We start from the raw sequence: 19637 nt of genomic DNA, 5'->3' as shown, positions 1-19637 counted from the left end.
ATTGAAGGTACATTCTTTCACCTTTGGTGGACATGCCCAAGGATTAAGACTTTCTGGGAGATGATCTATAATGAAATGAAAAAGGTATTTAAATATACCTTTCAGAAGAAACCAGAGGCCTTTCTTTTGGGCATGGTCGGCCAACTGGTGCCAAAGAAGGACAGAACATTTTTTATGTATGCAACAACAGCAGCAAGAATACTCATCGCGAAGTATTGGAAGACACAAGATTTACCCACCCGGGAAGAATGGCAGATGAAAGTGATGGACTATATGGAACTGGTGGAAATGACTGGCAGAATCCGGGACCAAGGTGAAGAGTTGGTGGAAGAAGATTGGAAAAAATTCAAAGTTTATTTACAGAAACATTGTAAAATTAAGGAATGTTAGAAGGTTGTTGGAACGAAGTAATGTGGTTTTAGCAGAAATGATATAAAGGATTTGGTCAAAATTGATTTACTAATTGGTGAAAGACGAAAATTACAGTATATTAAGATAAATTATTAGGATTAAAACAAAGCTGGAAAGGATTTGCTGAAACATCTAATTGAACTAGAATACAAAAAAGGGAGGTGTGAGGAGGTCAAGGAAATAAGGAAAGGAAAGAAAGCTATGTAAATGTTTGATCTGGTTTTTTTTAAATTGTTTGTGTGTATTTTTATGTCTTTGTTATTTTTCTTTTTTATTGTTCCTTTTTGTAATTTACAAAATTTGAATAAATATTATATATATATATAGAGAGAGAGAGAAACCTATGAGGTCCAGGCTCAGAGAATGACCAAAGCAAAATTATATGGACAACTCATTAAGGGCAGAACTGCATCTGCTTCCATGGGCGTAGCCAGAAATTTTGTTGGGAGGGGCAGGACTTTTGGGGGGGGGCAGAACTGATGTGATTGGTCAGTTAGTTACCATATTTTTCGTTCCATAAGAGGAATTTTTTTCCTCCTAAAAAGTAAGGGGAAATGTCTGTGCGTCTTATGAAGCAAATGTGTGGTCCCTGGAGCCGAATTGCCCAGGGGGCAAAAAGCAGATCATGCTTCTTCTTTTTTTCTGAAAGAGGGAAGTGGGTGTTGAAACAAAGCCGCTGATCATTTGCTGATCGGGAGCGAGATAGGGACGCTAGCAATAAAGGAGGCTGCCTGGGAGCGGGGAGGTAAAGACAGCAAACTTGCAAGGAGAGGAGACAGGAAGACTAAAGCAATGAGGAGAGAAATTAGAAGAAAAGGAGAAGCAAAAAACTGCTCCAGCTAAGGAAAAGACCGCTAAGGAAAAGACCCCCATCGTTCTGCCCAGACACTGAGATCCAGAACTGAGGGCCTTCTGGTGGTTCCCTCACTGCGAGAAGCCAAGTTATGGGGAACCAGGCAGAGAGTCTTCTCGGTAGTGGCGCCCGCCCTATGGAATGCCCTCCCGTCAGATGCCAAGGAAATAAACAACTATCTGACTTTTAGAAGACATCTGAAGGCAGCCCTGTTTAGGGAAGCTTTTAATATCTAACAGACTACTGTATTTTAATACTTTGTTGGAAGCCGCCCAGAGTGGCTGGGGAAACCCAGCCAGATGGGCGGGGTATAAATAATACATTATTATTATTATTATTATTATTATTATTACAGCTGTCTCCTGTTAAGGCTTCAAGGCCAGTGTCACAAGGTAATTGGGTGGAAGAGTTGAACACCTGTGGTCTTAAATCCCCATAAAACCTGGACTGGTGGGAGCTCTCTGCAGCCAGCCAGCCAAGGTCAGAGTCTATTTGGGCTTTTGACATCATCCTGCTCCTTTGCTCAGCCTACTGAGATTTAAGTGTAAGCCTTTATGTTCATTAGCTGGATAAGTTACTGTTCGAGAAGAAGATTGGAAGAAATTTAAAGAGTATCTACAAAAATATTGTAAAATTAAGGAATCTTAGAAGGATGTTGGAATGAAGTTATGTGGTTTTAGCAGTAATGTTATAAAGGAGTATTTAAAGATGGATTGTTAACAGGTGAGAATGTGAAGTTATAATATATTAAGATAAATTAATAAGATAAAAGCAAATATGGAAAGGATTTGCTGAAATAACTAATTGAACTAGAATACAAAAAAGGGAGGTGTGAGGAGGTCAGGGAAACAAGTAAATGAAAGTCAAGACTTGGAAAGGTTGATTTGTTTTTAATTGTTTTTACTTTTTGTATTTTGTATTTTTTGCTTCTTTTTTGTTTTTTCCCCTTCTTTTATTCTTGTAATTTTTTTGAAACTTTAATAAATATTATTATTTTTAAAAAAGATAAGTTACTGTTCGTTGTTTTCTTACCTTCTGAGCTATTTTAATCTGTGCAATTATTGGGAGCTTCTCTCTCTCGTTTTAGTAAAATCTGTGTAAGATTTTATGAAACTGGGTCTGGTCTGAGTTCCTGAACCCTTTAATTTTGACCACGTTTTTCAGAGCAAGGGTCACATACAACAAAGCAGATGTTCCAGCATTGGTAGCCTCACAGCTGGATTACTGCAATGCACTCTACGTGGGGCTACCCTTGGGCTGGTTGGCTGGAGGTTGCAGCTGATGCAGAACAAGGCAGCTAGATTGCTTGTGGGGCAGCGGTGGTGGCAAACAACTAGTAGCATATGGACCCTCTGCTTGCCGCGCTTTCACTGGCTGCCAATCTCCTACTGGGCCACGTTCAAGATGTATTAACATCAAAAGGCCTATGCAGCTCAGAACCGGGTTACTTGGTTAGATTGGTCTCAACTAGGGACAGGGCCTTTTCAGCACTGGCCCCAACTTGCTGGAACACTCTGTCGCAAGAGACTAGGGCCCTGTGGGACTTGACATCTTTCCGCAGGGCATGCAAGACAGAGCTGTTCCACCAGGCCTTTGGTTTGAACTCACTCTGACCCTTATGTTTCCCTCCCCTTACGGTTTTGATCTATGGGCTACTACTAAAATGAGGCTGCATTTTAAATTGGTTTTTTCCCCTATTATGTTTTTACCATAATTTTACTGGTGTTAGCCTCCCTGAGCCTGGCTCTGACCGGGGAGGGGAGGGTATAAATAAAATTTATTATTATTATCCCTTATACACCCACAGATCCTTGTGGCTGGAGGTAATGTCCTTCCTGCAAATATCTCGGAAGCCTGCTCTGCAGAAACTTGGAGCAGGGCTTCCAGTGTGGCTGCCCCTCTTCTAGGGAACAGCATTCCTGTGGAGTTATGGCAGGAAAGTGGGCAGTGGCGTAGCGTGGGGAGTGCAGGGGGGGCCCGGCCGCACCGGGCGCAACATCGGGGGGGGGGCGCTCGCTGCCTCCGGAGTCGCCGAAGAGCCTCGGGCGCAGGCTGTATCAGAGCCCCATGGCAGCAGCCCAGGCAGCAGCAAGAAGAAGCTGGCAGCGGCGGCAGGTTAGGGGCGCAAATTACTTGCCTTGCCCCAGGTTAGGGGGCGCAAATTACTCGCCTTGCCCGGGTTAGGGGGCGCAAATTACTTGCCTTGCCCCGGGTGCTGATAACCCACGCTACGCCGCTGAAAGTGGGTTTCTGGAAACAGTGGGATACATTTTTGTTCCCAGCTGGGTAAACTTGTCCTTTCTGTGAGTGACTATTTTATATTGTTTTAGTTTAGTTTCATCTGATTTTCGCTATTTCTACTGCACATCACCTTGAGATGATTGCCTAGAAGGCAATTAAGAGATTAAGAAGGAGAAGAAAAGTTTCCCCAAAACTTCTGTGCACAAAGTCGATGCCCTTAGTTTCTTCTCCTCAAATCCCTGCTCCCAGCTCCCGTCAAGAGAGGGGTTTTTTTGCCTGGCAGATTCATAAGCAGGGCATGCACGCGGAGTACGTGGCAGCCGTTTAGGGCAGCACGTCTGCATTAATGCAGAAACAATTTATCTGCAGAAAAGGGCAGCAGATAGGGCTGGGTTTGTAATTAGGATAATCACTTCTTGGCTTCCGAAATGCTATTAACAGAGCTACTCTCTGAAATTTGCCATAATTGTTCTGCAGCCAAAAATTAGAGCATTATTGGGCTGATTGTCGGAAGGCGTTAAAGGCAACGGCATTCTCTTCCAATAACCATTTAACAAACAAGCTCTACAGGCAGCATGGCTGGGCTTGCCACTCCTCGTTCTTGCACAGTCTTAAAAAGCGAGATTTTTTATTTATTTTTTGCACGGCAGGGAGTTTGGCAAGGCCAATTTCATTTCCTTCACTGGGGCAGTCCTTCCTGCCCCAAAGTGTCGCTCACAGTCTGGTTCTCCCGGAGGGGGAAAAGTCCTCCTCAAACTCAGTCAGTGCAATCTGTTCACTTGCTTTACTTAAACATCCCATCTTGAGAGGATTCTGGCAAAAGTCATACAGGCGTCGCCGCATGCTGACACAGAAGCCTTTTAGAGCATATTTTGGGACTGGAAATGCCAGACCTCATTCTGCAGAAACAGGCGGAGCAACAGCTTGCAGAGGAAAGGGCCTTACTTTGTAGATTTTGCCTTCTTCTGTACCCACAAGGAACAAATAATCAATCTTCTTGTGAAAGTCAAACGAAGTCCCACAGCCTGTTTGGAAGGAGAGAGGGGTATAAATAAGAAATAAAACTTTGTCATGGAACTCTGTTAGGGCTCCATTTTCCCTGGACGGATCTAGCTATTCAACCTGTTGTTTAACAAGAGCAATAGCTCCAGATTCACCAGCCGTTTAACTGGGGCAGGGAGCAATCACAGCTCCCTTTGGCCAATCTGATGAAGGAGTTATATGGGAATTTCGAAAAAGTGAAACTGCAGTTTTCGGCCCAGGAAGAAAACATGGCCATTTTTATCTAGCTGTGCTGAAAAGAAAGGCTTTGCCAAAGCAGAAGAGAGCTGTTGGATCCTGAGGTGTGCACCCATTCTGCATGGGAAACAGCTGCGTGCCTGCTAGCTCCCCACTCCCTTCAACCTCTACGATAACACGGCTGGTTTTGCAAAGACGTCAGTAAGCCTTTAATAATCTCTTTCCTCCAGAGGAAACTGCTCTCGGAAACATTCTGAAAGTCTGAGTGACCAAAGGGAAGCGAGCGAAGCGTAACTCTGTGGAGCCAGGTTTCTTTTTGGAAGGGCTAAGAGTAAGGGACGCGGGTGGCACTGTGGGTTAAACCGCAGAGCCTATGACTTGCTGATCAGAAGGTCGGCGGTTCAAATCCCTGTGACGGGGTGAGCTCCCGCTGCTTGGTCCCTGCTCCTGCCAACCTAGCAGTTCAAAAGCACATCAAAGTGCAAGTAGATAAATAGGTACCACTCCGGCGGGAAGGAAAACGGCGTTTCCGTGCGATGCTCTGGTTCGCCAGAAGTGACCTAGTCATGCTGGCCACATGGCCCGGAAGCTGTACACCGGCTCCCTCGGCCAGTAAAGCGAGATGAGCGCCGCAACCCCAGAGTCGGCCACGACTGCACCTAATGGTCAGGGGTGCCTTTAAGAGGGCTTATTGGAAGGAAGCTGCCTCTAATCGCATGAACGGTGGAAGCCCAGGGAGACTGGCTCCCGAGGGCGGCTGAGCCACTGCCCTATCAACCTCAGCCTGCCCTTGTCCAGCCCCCACCGGCTTTCTTTCATACAACCGGTCCCTGGGGATGGGGGACCCTGCATAGCTAGCTTCCTCAGTCTCAGTGTCGCCCCTTGTAGTTGCAGTTGGAGATTCTGGCCACTCCATCTTCTGCTGGTCTCAACAGGCATCAACAGAAGCCACTGCTGGCGGAAACTCAACGTGGGGCAGATTCTTCTCTGTAGGCCTACAGTCCTTCTGATTAAATGAGGTGGCCTTGCCTTTTCATAGGACCACTGTGGAGTTGGGAGGGACCCCAAGGATCATCCACTCCAACCCCCTGCAAGGCAGGAATATGTCGCTGTCCCATATGGGGATCGAACCTGCAACCTAGGCGTTATCAGCACCATGCTCTAACCCAGGGGTCAGCAACCTTTTTCAGCCGTGGACTGGTCCCCCGTCCCTCAGACCATGTGGTGGGCCGGACTATACAGTCATACCTCGGGTTACAGATGCTTCAGGTTGTGTTTTTTCAGGTTACGGACCTCCGAAACCCAGAAGTACTGGAACAGGTTACTTCTGGGTTTCGGCAGTCACGCATACGCATAAGCGCTAAATCGCACTTTGCGCATGTACAGAAGCACCAAATTGCAGCCTGCGCGTGCGCAGACGCGCCGCTGCAGGTTGCAAACGTGCATCCTGTGACGAAATGTGATAAGATCTTAATTGGCACTGGCTGGCTAATTACTTTATGGCCCCAATTAGCCCCAGTATAATGCGGTCCGGCACGCTTCCCAGCTCAGCCAAGCTGCGCAGACCTTCTTCTCTCCGGTTTCGCCTTGCAGAGTAAAAACACAGCGGATCAAAACGGTTGCAGTCTGCTTCAGATCCAGACAAACACACCAAGCACCTGTATGTCCAAATTCATCAGTTCTTTATTGCAGCAAATATTTACAGCTCCCACACGAATCATGTTCGCAACCTGAGCGTCCACTGTATTTTGAAGGGGGGAAATGAACGAATTCCTATGCCCCAGAAATAATTCAGAGATGCATTTTAAATAAAAGGACACATTAAAGGTAAAGGTACCCCTGCCCGTACGGGCCAGTCTTGACAGACTCTGGGGTTGTGCGCCCATCTCACTTAAGAGGCCAGGGGCCAGCGCTGTCCGGAGACACTTCCGGGTTACGTGGCCAGCGTGACATCGCTGCTCTGGCGAGCCAGAGCCGCACACGGAAGCGCCGTTTACCTTCCCGCTGGTAAGCGGTCCCTATTTATCTACTTGCACCCGGAGGTGCTTTCGAACTGCTAGGTTGGCAGGCGCTGGGACCGAGCAGCGGGAGCGCACCCCGCCGCAGGGATTCGAACCGCCAACCTTTCGATCGGCAAGCCCTAGGCGCTGAGGCTTTAACCTTACACTCATGTAAAAACACAGATTCCTGGACCGTCCATGGGCTGGATTGAGAAGGCGATTGGGCCGCATCCTGCCCCTGGTTGCCTTCCCCTGCTCTAACCAACTGAGCTATCCAGGGTACAAGATGGCTATCACATCCCCTCTTCATCTTCTCCCCGATAAGCACACTTGGCTCCCTCAACCGTTCCTCATAAGGCTTGGTTTCCAGACCCTCTCCTGAGGACACCCCACTCGGGTTACTTCGCTGCAGTTTTCTGGGTGTGGTTACTTGGGAGCAAGTCCCACCGAGCTCTGTGGCACTGGCTCCCAAATAAGCTTTCCTGGGACTCCAGCCCTCGGTGCCAGCATCTAAAGGGGTCTTGGGGCAGGAGGGCAGGGAGGAGAGATTTCAGCCCGTACCAAAAGTCTGCAGCTGCAGGCCCTCTGGCCCTTCCACCGTCGACCCTTCCACGAGAAGCTTGATGATGTCTGTATGAACCAGCTCATTCTGTTGGGGAAAGGAGAAAGAGATCAGAACAATTGCCGGCACTGGCGTCACAACAATGAGGCACCGCTTTGAAACAGAACACTTTGTCAAGGAGGTTTGAAAGAAAAGAAAACAGAGAGAGAGAGGAATCAAAACCGCTGAATGTTTCATGGCGGCGGCTGCCAGTTTGCGGGAGCTGGGTCTTAATGAGAAGTTTGCGAGTCTAGCATGTGCCCTTGCATCCTATTATAAGCACATCTGGGCTGTTCTCCGAGATCAATCTGAGGGCAGTTCCATACCCATCAGAAAAGCTTTTCCTCTGGCGCAGAAACATGATGGGGGTGGGTGCTCCAGATGTGTCCAGCAGGGACACTCAGACAAGACAAAGAAAAGAAAAGAAAAGATGAGAGCTCTTTCCATTTGCCTTCAGGAACACAGGGTCGCAGAATCATAGAACTGGAGAGTTGGGAGGGACCTCCAGGGGTCATCTAGTCCAACCCGCTGCAATGCAAAAATCTCAGCTGACAGAGGCTTGGATTCCAACTAGCTCTCCACAAATAGAAGAAATCCTTCCATTCATGAGGGGAACTGGGATACGGCAGAGGATTCCCCTTGAGGACAGGGGTGGGGCAGCATGTTAGTTGTTGTTTTTTGCTGGTGTCCCCTTCTTTGTGCAGCCCCCTGTACCACCTCCTTGTTCTGCTCCAGGGGCCCCAATCCTCTGGAGAAGATATTTTCGGAGTCCAGGGGCCCCAGGGGGAAGGAGAGATGGGCGAGAATGCTGCCAGGAACCTTCCGAAGGCAGGAGCACCCAGCTAGCAAAACTCTGCTCACAGGGCACTTCCATCTGTGAAACCTAGAATACAGTGGTACCTCAGGTTAAGTACTTAATTCGTTCTAAAGGTCCGTTCTTAACCTGAAGCACCACTTAAGCTAATGGGGCCTCCTGCTGCCACCGCGCCGCTGGAGCACGATTTCTGTTCTCATCCTGAAGCAAAGTTCTTAACCCGAGGTACTATTTCTGGGTTAGCGGAGTCTGTAACCTGAAGCGTATGTAACCTGAGGTACCACTGTATAAGAAGATCATTCTAGATAAGGGCAATGGCCCATTCAGCCCAGCATCCCATTCTCACAGTGGCCAATGAGATGGTTGGACAGTGTTCTCGAAGCTACCAGCATGAATTTGACCAAACTGCGGGAGGCAGTGGAAGACAGGAGGGCCTGGCGTGCTCTGGTCCAGGGGGTTACGAAGAGTTGGACATGACTAAACGACTAAACAACAAGGCAAACTAAAGGCCCAATCGCCTTCTCAATCTGGCCCACGGACGGTCCGGGAATCAGCGTGTTTTTAAATGAGTAGAATGTGTCCTTCTATTTAAGATGCACCTCTGGGTTATTTGTGGGGCCTGCCTGGTGTTTTAGATGAGTAGAATGTGTGCTTTTATTTAAAATGCATCTCTGGGTTATTTGTGGGGCATAGGAATTCATTCTCCCACTCCCACCCCCCAAAATATAGTCCGGTCTCCCACAAGGTCTGAGGGACAGTGGACCGACCCCCTGCTGAAAAAGGTTGCTGACCCCTGCTTTTATGTGTCTTCCCACATTCAGCCTTGCTGGGTGTCCACCTTAGTTAGGGTACCAGCCACAATTTGGAAGGCACAGCCCTTTTTAGCCAGCAAAGGTTTTGCTGTTAATAGAAGTAACACACAAAATAGACATCAACGTTTAAGGGCTAGATTTCACTTCTTCCTAGAGAGGTGTGCTGCACTTGGAAAAATCAATGCCTGCACAGCCCTTTCAGCTCCAGAATTGCTGCTTTAGTCTATTGTGCTTTGAAAGTTCCTCCTTTCTTCAAAAAAAATAAAATAATGGAGTGAATGGGGGAAAGTAGCTTAACATCCTTGGTCTGTACCCCACAAGAAACTCTCAACAAAGCACTGCCAAAGAGCTGAGATGTCTCACCTCAGGAATAAAGCCAAAAAATAAAGCGCCTGCGTCTCTATTTTTGGAATCTGTTTCAAAAACCTGAATGCCTTTGCACAAAGGAGACGTGGAAAGAAGATGAGGCTTTTCACTGAAACCAGAGACCACAGCGTTAGTCAAGGAGTGCAGAAGGAGAGTCAAGTGAAAGGTTTGCCACCCAGATTTATTAAGGTGGTAAAAGAGGCCTGCTTCTTGGGAGAAAAGCAATGACAAACCTAGACAGCATTTTAAAAAGCAGAGACATCACCTTGCCGACAAAGGTCCGTATAGTTAAAGCTCTGGTTTTCCCAGTAGTGATGTATGGAAGTGAGTGCTGGACCATCAAGAAGGCTGATCACCGAAGAATGGATGCTTTTGAATTATGGTGCTGGAGGAGACTCTTGAGAGTCCCATGGACTGCAGGAAGATCAAACCTCTCCATTCTTAAGGAAATCAGCCCTGAGTGCTCACTGGAAGGACAGATCCTGAAGCTGAGGCTCCAAGACTTTGGCCACCTCATGAGAACAGAAGACTCCCTGAAAAAGACCCTGATGTTGGGAAAGATGGAGGGCACAAGGAGAAAGGGGATGACAGAGGACGAGATGGTGGGACAGTGTTCTCAAAGCTACCAGCATGAGGGAGGCAGTAGAAGACAGGAGTGCCTGGCATGCTCTGGTCCAGGGGGTCACGGAGAGGCGGACACGACTAAATGACTAAACAACAACAAAATGTGGCCTTTTGCAAAGAGAGCAATTGGAGGCAGTAGTGACTCTGAATACCAGTTGTTGGAAGCCACAAGAGGGGAGAGTGTACTTGCGCCTGGGTCCTGCTTCTCCTATTTGGGGCAACTGCTTGGCCATCATGAGAACAGAATACTGGACTCCTCTTTCGTTCACATGAGCGCAGCTGACAGTGCCACTGACTCCCTAAAGTTTGGTGGCAGCCACATCAAACACCCGAACAGTCCTGCAGAGAAGCATTTGAACTTATGAAGCAGATCAAGAATGGAGGCAGACTGGTTCAGTGCCTTAATGTTCTCAATTTTGTCAACTCCTCTTTCTTTTTTCCTTTTTCCTTCTGTGATGGAACTCCTACTTGGGGACTTCCCTGGCTTTTTTCTGGCCCACGTAGGACCAGTCTGGATAATTAGCCTTGGTGAAGACAACGTTTTCATCCCAAAAAATGTTTTTGAGTTTCTGCTGAAATGAGGCTGCATTTTAATGTATTTTAATCTTCTTTTTTAAAGTTGTATTTCAATCAATTGTTTTATATCTAGTGTTAGCCGCCCTGAGCCCGGTCTTGGCCAGGAAGTAAAGGTAAAGATAAAGGGACCCCTGACCATTAGGTCCAGTCGTAGCCGACTCTGGGGTTGCAGCACTCATCTCACTTTACTGGCCGAAGGTGCCAGCGTACGGCTTCTGGGTCATGTGGCCAGCATGACTAAGCCGCTTCTGGCGAACCAGAGCAGCGCACGGAAACGCCGTTTACCTCCCCGCCAGAGCGGTACCTATTTATCTACTCAGGAGCAGGTACCGAGCAACGGGAGCTCACACCGTCGCGGGGATTTGAACCGCCAACCTTCTGATCAGCAAGTCCTAGGCTCTGTGGTTTAACCCACAGCACCACCTGTGTCCCTATAGCCGGAGAGTGAGGGGTATAAATAAAATTATTGTTGTTGTTGTTGCTTTTAAATAGGTATGTGCACTTAGGAATGGTGAGGCGTAATGCGGGAAAGACGAAGTCCCTTCTTTCATAACAGCAGCATCCCCAAACACCACACATAGCAGGATATTAAACAGGGGCAGGAATGATTGGCTGACACCATGCTTACCTTGACCAGAGTCCAGGACACAATGCGCCCATCGGAAGAGACAGAGAAGAAGTTCAAGTTGTTGTCCATGTCATCTTTCTGCCACTTGACCTGGGAAACAGGAACACAAAAGATTTTCCAGCAAATGAGTCAGTTGAAAAGGTTTTATTTGGAATTTACCGAAAGATGCTAAACTCTGTTCTTTCTCCATTCATCCAGTTAATCCACAGTCCAATTGCCGCCACCCCCACCTCCCAGAGAAGCCCTAACATTTCACCTTGGTTTGCCTTTCTGCTTAGACAGACTTATTCTGTGGTATGATAAGGTCAAAGCACATAAAGCGTTTAAAAATCATATTGTCAGAAAAGCACTGTTTAACGTCTGGATAAGATATAAGGACTTGCTCGAAAATAAAACCCCAAGGTGGTTGTCACCAATGGAAGCGAAGGCTCAGAAAAAGCTCAATAAATATGGAGGCCAAATGGCCGAAATATTGGGAAATTCTGGAACAAGAGGGAGATAGATTAAAACTACAGAGTTTTGAAAAACTAAAAAATAGAGTGCGAGATTGGCTCCATTATTATCAAATAATGGAGGCATATAATCTAGACAAAAAAATTGGCTTCCAGGTGGAAAAATCAAAATTGGAAATAGAACGGTTAGATCCCAAAAGTAAGAATTTGTCAAGAATGTATAACTTGCTGTTGAAATGGAATACTCAGGATGAAACGGTGAAATCAGCTATGATTAAATGGGCACAAGATGTTGGACATAATATTATGATGGCTGACTGGGAACAGTTATGGACCACAGGTATGAATTTTACGGCATATAACACCTTAAGAGAGAATATAATGAAAATGATATACAGGTGGTACATGACATCAGTCAAGCTTGCAAAAATTTATCATTTGCCCAATAATAAATGTTGGAAATGTAAAGAGACTGAAGGCACATTCTTCTACCTTTGGTGGACATGCCCAAGGATTAAGACTTTCTGGGAAATGATCTACAATGAAATGAAAAAGGTATTTAAATATACTTTTCTGAAGAAACCAGAGGCCTTTCTCCTGGGCATGGTCGGCCAATTTTTCTGTTTTTCTGTTTTATATATATATATATTTTATTCTATTCTCTTCTTTCATTATTGTGATGTGTTGTCAAGTTTTTGTCTAACTTGGAGTTATTTCTTTCTCTTTTTGTAACATTTAAAACTTTAATAAATATTATTTTTTTAAAAAATAGACAGACTTATTCTGCTAGGCCGGTTGGGTGCAGGGTGAGTCCAACACTCCATTTAGAAGGAATTTGTGCAGGAAAAAAACTTGGTGGATCATGCCACCAAGAGCCACCACAGAGCTTGGGTTTCTAACACCAGTTTGCAAACTTCCTCACAGGAAAATGGATTGTGTTTTCTCCGTTTAAGCAAACTTTATACATTATGTAGATCAAGGCAATAGTCTAAGGTTGCAACCATATACTCATTTACCTGGCAGCAAGTCCTCCAAAATGCTCGTTTTCTCCCACCTTACATCTAAAGTGGGGCAGACAAGAAGTTACTGCCTCATTTTGCATAACTCTTTGGGCTGCTTCTGCAGGGAGAACGGAAACCCACTCTGCATTTTAACCACCCATGTAGAAAACCAGCCTTTCGGATTTTGACAGTTCAGAAGAGGGCAGTTAGAGGAGGATAAACACTTGGAGGTCTGTAAGATAAATCTCAGCTTGAATCAAATGCCTCATAATTGATCCAATTTCCAGATATGGAAATTCAATCAGGCAGCAGAATAAAAGATGGCCTGGCTTGCAAACTGTCTACCTGGACCTCCCGATGCATCTATCAGCCGGACCAGCCATTTCCCAATAACATTCTGCGCTGCGTGAAGGTGGCATTTGTCTCTGTCGAAGCCTTTCCGTAGATATAGATCCCTGTTAGCATCGCCTAATGTAAATGAGCCCCATCAGCCGAGAGCCTAGTGCATATTTCTTATGTGACAATCTATTCATACCATATCAGCTCTCCCCCAAAATAAAACCGCAGGCTGAATAGCAGATTTCTGAGCACCAAACTCATCTCTGCACTGATTCTGCTCTGAAAGCAGTGGTTGCATGCCAAGGAACCATGACCCCGATGCAATGAAATAACCAGACAGGACAAAGAGTATATATCGGGTCAAATAGGCCACAACTTTTGTTGTTGTTGTTGTTTAGTCATTTAGTCGTGTCCGACTCTTTGTGACCCCCTGGACCAGAGCATGCCAGGCACTCCAGTCTTCCACTGCCTCCCGCAGTTTCGTCAAACTCATGCTGGTAGCTTTGAGAACATTGTCCAGCCATCTCGTCCTCTGTCATCCCCTTCTCCTTGTGCCCTCAATCTTTCCCAGCATTAGGGTCTTTTCCAGAGAGTCTTCTCTTCTCATGAGGTGGCCAAAATATTGAAGCCTCAGCTTCACGATCTGTCCTTCCAGTGAGCACTCAGGGCTGATTTCCTTCAGAATGGAGAGGTTTGATCTTCTTGCAGTTCATGGGACTCTCAAGAGTCTCCTCCAGCACCAGAATTCAAAATGCTTTTCCTTAGGGCGTCCCTATTTTCATCGGAAAAATGTTGGCGGGTATGGAATAGGATGTCCCTCTTTTCATCAGAGAAATGTGGGAGGGTATGCACTTGGCCATGAAACTCGCTGGGTGACCTTGAGCCTGTGGCTCACTCTCAGCCAAACCTGCTTCACAGGGCTGTTGGGGCAAATGTGCTCCAATCCACCATCAGCCTGGATGAACAGCTACATTAGGAATAAGTGACAGACACTCATTATGGGCATAGCCTATGATTACCAGATGTCCCCGTTTCCCGGGGACGGTCCCCAGATTCACAAATCCGTCCCCGGACAAAATCCGTCCCCAGATGGATTCTTGCATTGCAGGGGTTGGACTAGATGACCCCTAGGTTTTTTGCCCCACAGAGAACCCTGCAGGCAAATCTGGATAGGGAGATATAAGGATTGCCATGTGGCCAGTGGGCAACCACCTTTCCCCGCTCAAGGACGGGAAAAGGCCAGAACGTAAATCCTCTTTTCAAGGAGTAGCATGCATTGGCATGAAATATTGCACAATACTGGCCCATTTAGAGGCGATACGATATGCGGGGGCTTCTACTTCCCATTGAAATGCACATGGGCACTCAATCCCATCATGCTATGCCATTTCGCTACAAAGAGCTGGTATTATCACACCCTTTATCTTCTGATAAGTGGCAGAACTCAAACATTTGCATTTAAAAGGAAGCCCTGATAGTTTTTTTTAATAATAATAAAAAAATAACACTGGCGAGATCTCGGGTTTTCTTTTTAATATAAACCAAAGCTATTTATCGGTATCATTCCATCAAGCCTTATTCACAGCCCCAAGTCCTATTTATTTCTCAAAAGGAATCCATTGACGTCTAATCTGTTGCCGTGAATGAAACAGTCACAGTATGGTTACACTTGAGAGAAAGCAAACCAGGGTAGGAAAAGCTAGATTTGGAAGAGGAAAAGAAGCTGTGAACAAGCTTCTTGGTGGCTCTGGCACATATTGTGCTGCAGGTCCAAACTTTGGGATGGGGTGGATTTGAAAAAAAAAAGGGGGGGGTCCTTGGGTTCTACCTAGACAAAGTTTCATATGTTTTTAATGTTTGGTGTATTACTGTATTTTAATATTTGGTTGGAAGCCGCCCAGAGTGGCTAGGGAAGCTGGGCGGTGCAGAAATAAATTATTATTATTATTATTATTATTATTATTATTATTATTATCATCATCATACTGCTGGATGGAATTGCATCTCAGAGGTCTTGGCACCTGGCTTTGGGATGCCCTCAGTAAAGAGCTCTGACTAGCACCCGCATTTACAAACTTTTCAACATCAGTTAAATACATTTTTTCTGATTTCCCCCGGCCTTTCAAATGGTCCTATTACAGTAATTTGTTTCATTGGTTCCCCTCCTTCTCCGTTTTGTTGTTTGGATTCAAGTTGTTTTTAGCGTATTGTATGTGAACAATTTCTATTGACGCCTGTTGCACGCAGCTCCAGAATCGATTTGGATGGAGGACAATGTATAAATATTTTGAATAAATAAAATAACAGAGACGTTTGTAACCAGCGAACAAAAAGATGATACATCTAATTACACCAACGTAAGCCTGTTATCAGTGAGTCATGAGTGTGAGAAGAGTCGCTTTGCTGCATGAGGTGACAGCTTACCTGGCTCCAGGGCATAGAATCATAGAATCATAGAGTTGGAAGAGACCACAAGGAAGAGACCAACCCCCTGCCAAGCAGGAAACACCATCAGAGCACTCCTGACATATGGTTGTCAAGCCTCTGCTTAAAGACCTCCAAAGAAGGAGACTCCACCACACTCCTTGGCAGCAAATTCCACTGTTGAACAGCTCTTACTGTCAGGAAGTTCTTCCTAATGTTTAGGTGGAATCTTCTTTCTTGTAGTTTGGATCCATTGCTCCGTGTCCGCTTCTCTGGAGCAGCAGAAAACAACCTTTCTCCCTCCTCTATGTGACATCCTTTTATATATTTGAACATGGCTATCATATCACCCCTTAACCTCCTCTTCTCCAGGCTAAACATGCCCAGCTCCCTTAGCCGTTCCTCATAAGGCATCGTTTCCAGGCCTTTGACCATTTTGGTTGCCCTCCTCTGGACACGTTCCAGTTTGTCAGTGTCCTTCTTGAACTGTGGTGCCCAGAACTGGACACAGTACTCCAGGTGAGGCAGGGAAAAGGTAGGGCAGGATCTGTCCTTGGCCATCACCTGCAGGAGTTCAGGGTTCAGAGAGGAATTCCCAATAGCCTGCTTTGCTAGCATGCGGTGGGAATTGTGCTTCCAAAATGGATTTAGAATATGTTCCATTGCTTTTTGTTTTTTGAGTTTCATTGCTGTTCTTATTGTTCTAGTGTTCAGTGTTATCTTTTATTGACTGCACGATCCCCTGACGTTTCTGTAGCAGAAAGGTGGTTAGCAGACAGTTATGTATGAATGAATGAATGAATGAATGAGGTAAAGGCCACAGACAAGCATCCCCCTGCCGCAGATATATCAGCCACAATGAGGAGGCCAGGGCAGCCACTCTCAGGAGGGGGAGCTGGAGCCCTGGATATAAGCCCCAGAAGGTGGTGAGATATTCCACAAGAAGACAAGAACGACAGGCCAGGTAACTAAGCTCCATTCCATCTGGCAGTTTTAAGCTATTTTATTTTCCTGAAATACGCTTTAACATTCTTCTTCCGGTTAGAAAAAAAACTGCTCTGAGCTCAAAGTAGCCAGCAAAATGTACTTCATAAGATGTGATCAGTTTGGTACTGTGATAAGAATTTTAAGGTCTTAGATATATATTAAATGTTCATAAATGTACCAACCAAGCACATACATAGATCAGCACAGGAAGGCCGACCTGAAACCATTTTTGATTCCCAAACTGACCAAATATTTCTCTGCAAGGTCTAAGGAAAATGGAAAAGGCTCCCCATTGTCTTTTCCTTCACAAATCCTATCTTAAGGGCACATTTAAGATATGAATAGGGTGTGAGCCTGTGACCTGGCTCAGGAACTAAGTATTTATCATTACAAAAGACTGGCCAGGCTCTCCAGGGTATCCAATCAGGTGACCACTAAACAGGTAACCTGCCAGGCAGGAGATAAACACCGACAGGAGATAAACAACGCACTCAGATTTTTGCCGTAGACCACCCTTTCTGTGACGTAGGTATGATGCGTCTGGGGGGTGGCCTTGAGCTATACCCCTTCTGTGATGAATGTATGATGTTTCTGGGGGTGGTCTTGGACTCCAGGGTGGGCAATTTAAAATGTCTATATACGGGTGGACACACCGGGGTTCTGCTCCTTTCCTGCGTGTGAGGAGAGCACCCTGTTGCAACAGATCAATAAAGATCAGGCTTACGATCTGCTTTGCTTCTCAATATTCTCTGGTTGGCATCTGTTATTTTCTCCTACCAATAGGGTGTCGGAAATCAAGCCTTTATCAGGAGAAACTGGCAACTCTCCCAGGCACCCGGCATGATTCCCTGTTGACCTCCCTGGCTGCATTCCCCAGCAAGATCCAGGTGAGGTCTCGATAGGCGATTCTTCTCAGCGTGAGAAGAACACCCCCACCTCTTTCCTGCCCCCCCCCCCCCGGGCAGGGGAAAGAGATAGACAGAAACGTATTTACATGCCTTTATTTCTGTCTTTGCAGCATTACAAAAAACATGACTGCTCTCTTCAAACTACAGCAGTCTAGTGACTAACACTTCCTGCACTTCCTGGACAGGAACAAACGGAAGAGCTCATATTACACTCTGAGCTAATTCCGGTGCTTCGCACTGTGAATTGACTGTCCCTCTGTTTCCCACGGACAGTCCCAACATTCCCTTCATGTTTACTTTTCAAGCTAGCACTTTGCAGCTGCATTGCATCCATATCGTAACATAGGGAACCCACTTAAGGACTCTATATGGGCTCTTGGATACCCCATTAGGGAAAAGGGCAGATTTTTGTTTACAACAGTACCTAGCAGGTAAACAAGGATCATAAGAGCCAGAGGCAGATGAGTAAGAATGCAGAACAGCTCTGCTGGATCAGGCTAACGGCCTATCTAGTCCAGCATCCTGTTTTCACAGGGGCCAACCAGATGGCCCCCTGGGAACCCGCAAGTGGGATCTGAGCACCAGAGCCCTCTCCCCTCCAGTGGTTTTCAGCAACTAGCATTTGGAGGCATTGCTGTCTCTACCTGTGAAGGCATCCTGGCTAGTAGCCATCTACAGCCATCTCCTCCTCCATGAGTTTGCCTAATCCTCTTTTAAAGCCTTCCAAGTGGGTCATCACTGTCTCCCGAAGGAGCAAATCCCGTAATTTAACTATGTAAAATGGTGCTTTTTCTTATCTATCCTGCAGAGACTTTGCGCCTGCCCATTAGGGGAAATAGGAAGCCTCGAACATATATATTTTTAGATGGCCTTTTTATGTTGAGATTCGTAGAGACACCATTGTGCCTTTGCTGAAGAGGCTCGCTTATCTTTCAGACAAGTCTAAACTTAATTCTCTCCTCTTAGGCAAAGATCACAAGATTCTGCGCCCAGATTTGTAGGCACAGACCATCCTCTAGAATAAAATAGCTTACTAGGGAGATGCTAAAGTTTCCCTTTGGGGCGCCCAGGGTCAATTTTTTATGGTAGCCCAAATCTCAGTTGTACGGGTGTATATATATATATATCAATTTTAACTGATGAGCTATTGCTGCAATCTGCTCCGATTGTATATTTTATCTTTATGAATGCTGTTTTTATTGTGTTATGTTATGTGAGCTGGTCTTTGACCATAATAAATTATCTATCTATCCTGAATCTTCCATCAATGGATGTCTATGTTAGTGTTAGAACTTGGGGAGATCCAATGAACTGAGCAAAGAGGAGAGAGAGGTGCAGGGAAGGATCAAGGCTCAGATGCAAGGGACCTCCATTTCATGCCTGGGAACCCAGGGTTCACCCTTGGGGTAGCAAGAGGTATGGAAAGGCATGAGAAGCTGAAGGCACTGCCCATGCAATGAACGTCCTGGGCTAGATGGACTTGGCAGAGTGTGTTCTAGTCGAAGGCAGCTTCCCATGTTCCAGGGAAGTCTTGAGAATCTGGCGAAGGGATGGTGTGTGATTCCATAAAAGATGGTTAGTATGGTACTTTGGCCACCTCATGAGAAGAGAAGACTCCCTGGAAAAGACCCTGATGCTGGGAAAGATGGAGGGGACAAGGAGAAGGGGACAACAGAGGACGAGATGGTTGGACAGTGTTCTCAAAGCTACAAACATGAGTCTGACCAAACTGCGGGAGGCAGTGGAAGACAGGAGTGCCTGGCGTGCTCTGGTCCAGGGGGTCACGAAGAGGCGGACATGACTAAACGAATAAACAACAACAACAACATGGTATTGTGGTTGACCAAGTTGGTGACCCTGCTCCCTGTGGGGCAGCGAGATCACCTTCGGGGGGCTATGCAAGTGGGAGGCAGGGGGAAGCAGGAGGTGTAAATGACTATTTCGGTAATCCTCATAGAACTCTAGCCCAATGGTTGCCATTAATTTGATTCAGAATTGATTTCAGAATGAACTGATTTTGGAATGTATTTCAATTAATTGATTGTGTTTTTATGTAAACTGTGTTACTTGTATTGTTGTTAGCTGCTCTGAATCCGGCTTCAGCTGGGGAGGGTGGGATATAAATAAAATTTTATTATTATTATTATTATTTTATTATTACTTTGCAAAGTTGGTATCACTAGATCAAGTTCATCAATTTTGTTGAATTAATTAAGCTAAATAGTTTAAAGTGGATTTTGAATCAGTGTGTAATCAGTTGTTACTGTTTCAAATTTTGTGATTATCTTCCGTAGTGGGTTGTGCTATTTTGAATAATAATTTTCCATAGGGTAGGGAGCGCCGGGGATGAGTTTACAGAAC

General features: G+C 45.9%; 1 protein-coding gene across 1 annotated transcript in view; it reads right to left on the bottom strand.

Annotated features, from left to right (window-relative positions):
* Positions 1-19637, bottom strand: part of DNAI1 (dynein axonemal intermediate chain 1) — a 169637-nt gene that overhangs the window by 71196 nt on the left and 78804 nt on the right. Inside the window, exons 14-16 of the mRNA XM_079994837.1 lie at positions 11166-11255; positions 7306-7393; positions 4451-4530 (exon numbers count right to left, since the gene is read on the bottom strand). Of these exons, the coding sequence (XP_079850963.1) occupies positions 4451-4530; positions 7306-7393; positions 11166-11255 (258 nt within the window). The remainder of the gene's footprint in view (positions 1-4450; positions 4531-7305; positions 7394-11165; positions 11256-19637) is intronic.

Source organism: Podarcis cretensis (genome assembly GCF_951804945.1).
Source record: "Podarcis cretensis genome assembly, chromosome: 11".
Lineage (NCBI taxonomy): Eukaryota > Metazoa > Chordata > Lepidosauria > Squamata > Lacertidae > Podarcis > Podarcis cretensis.
Note: the sequence above shows the minus strand (reverse complement) of the source record. Positions and strands in the feature narration are given on the sequence as shown.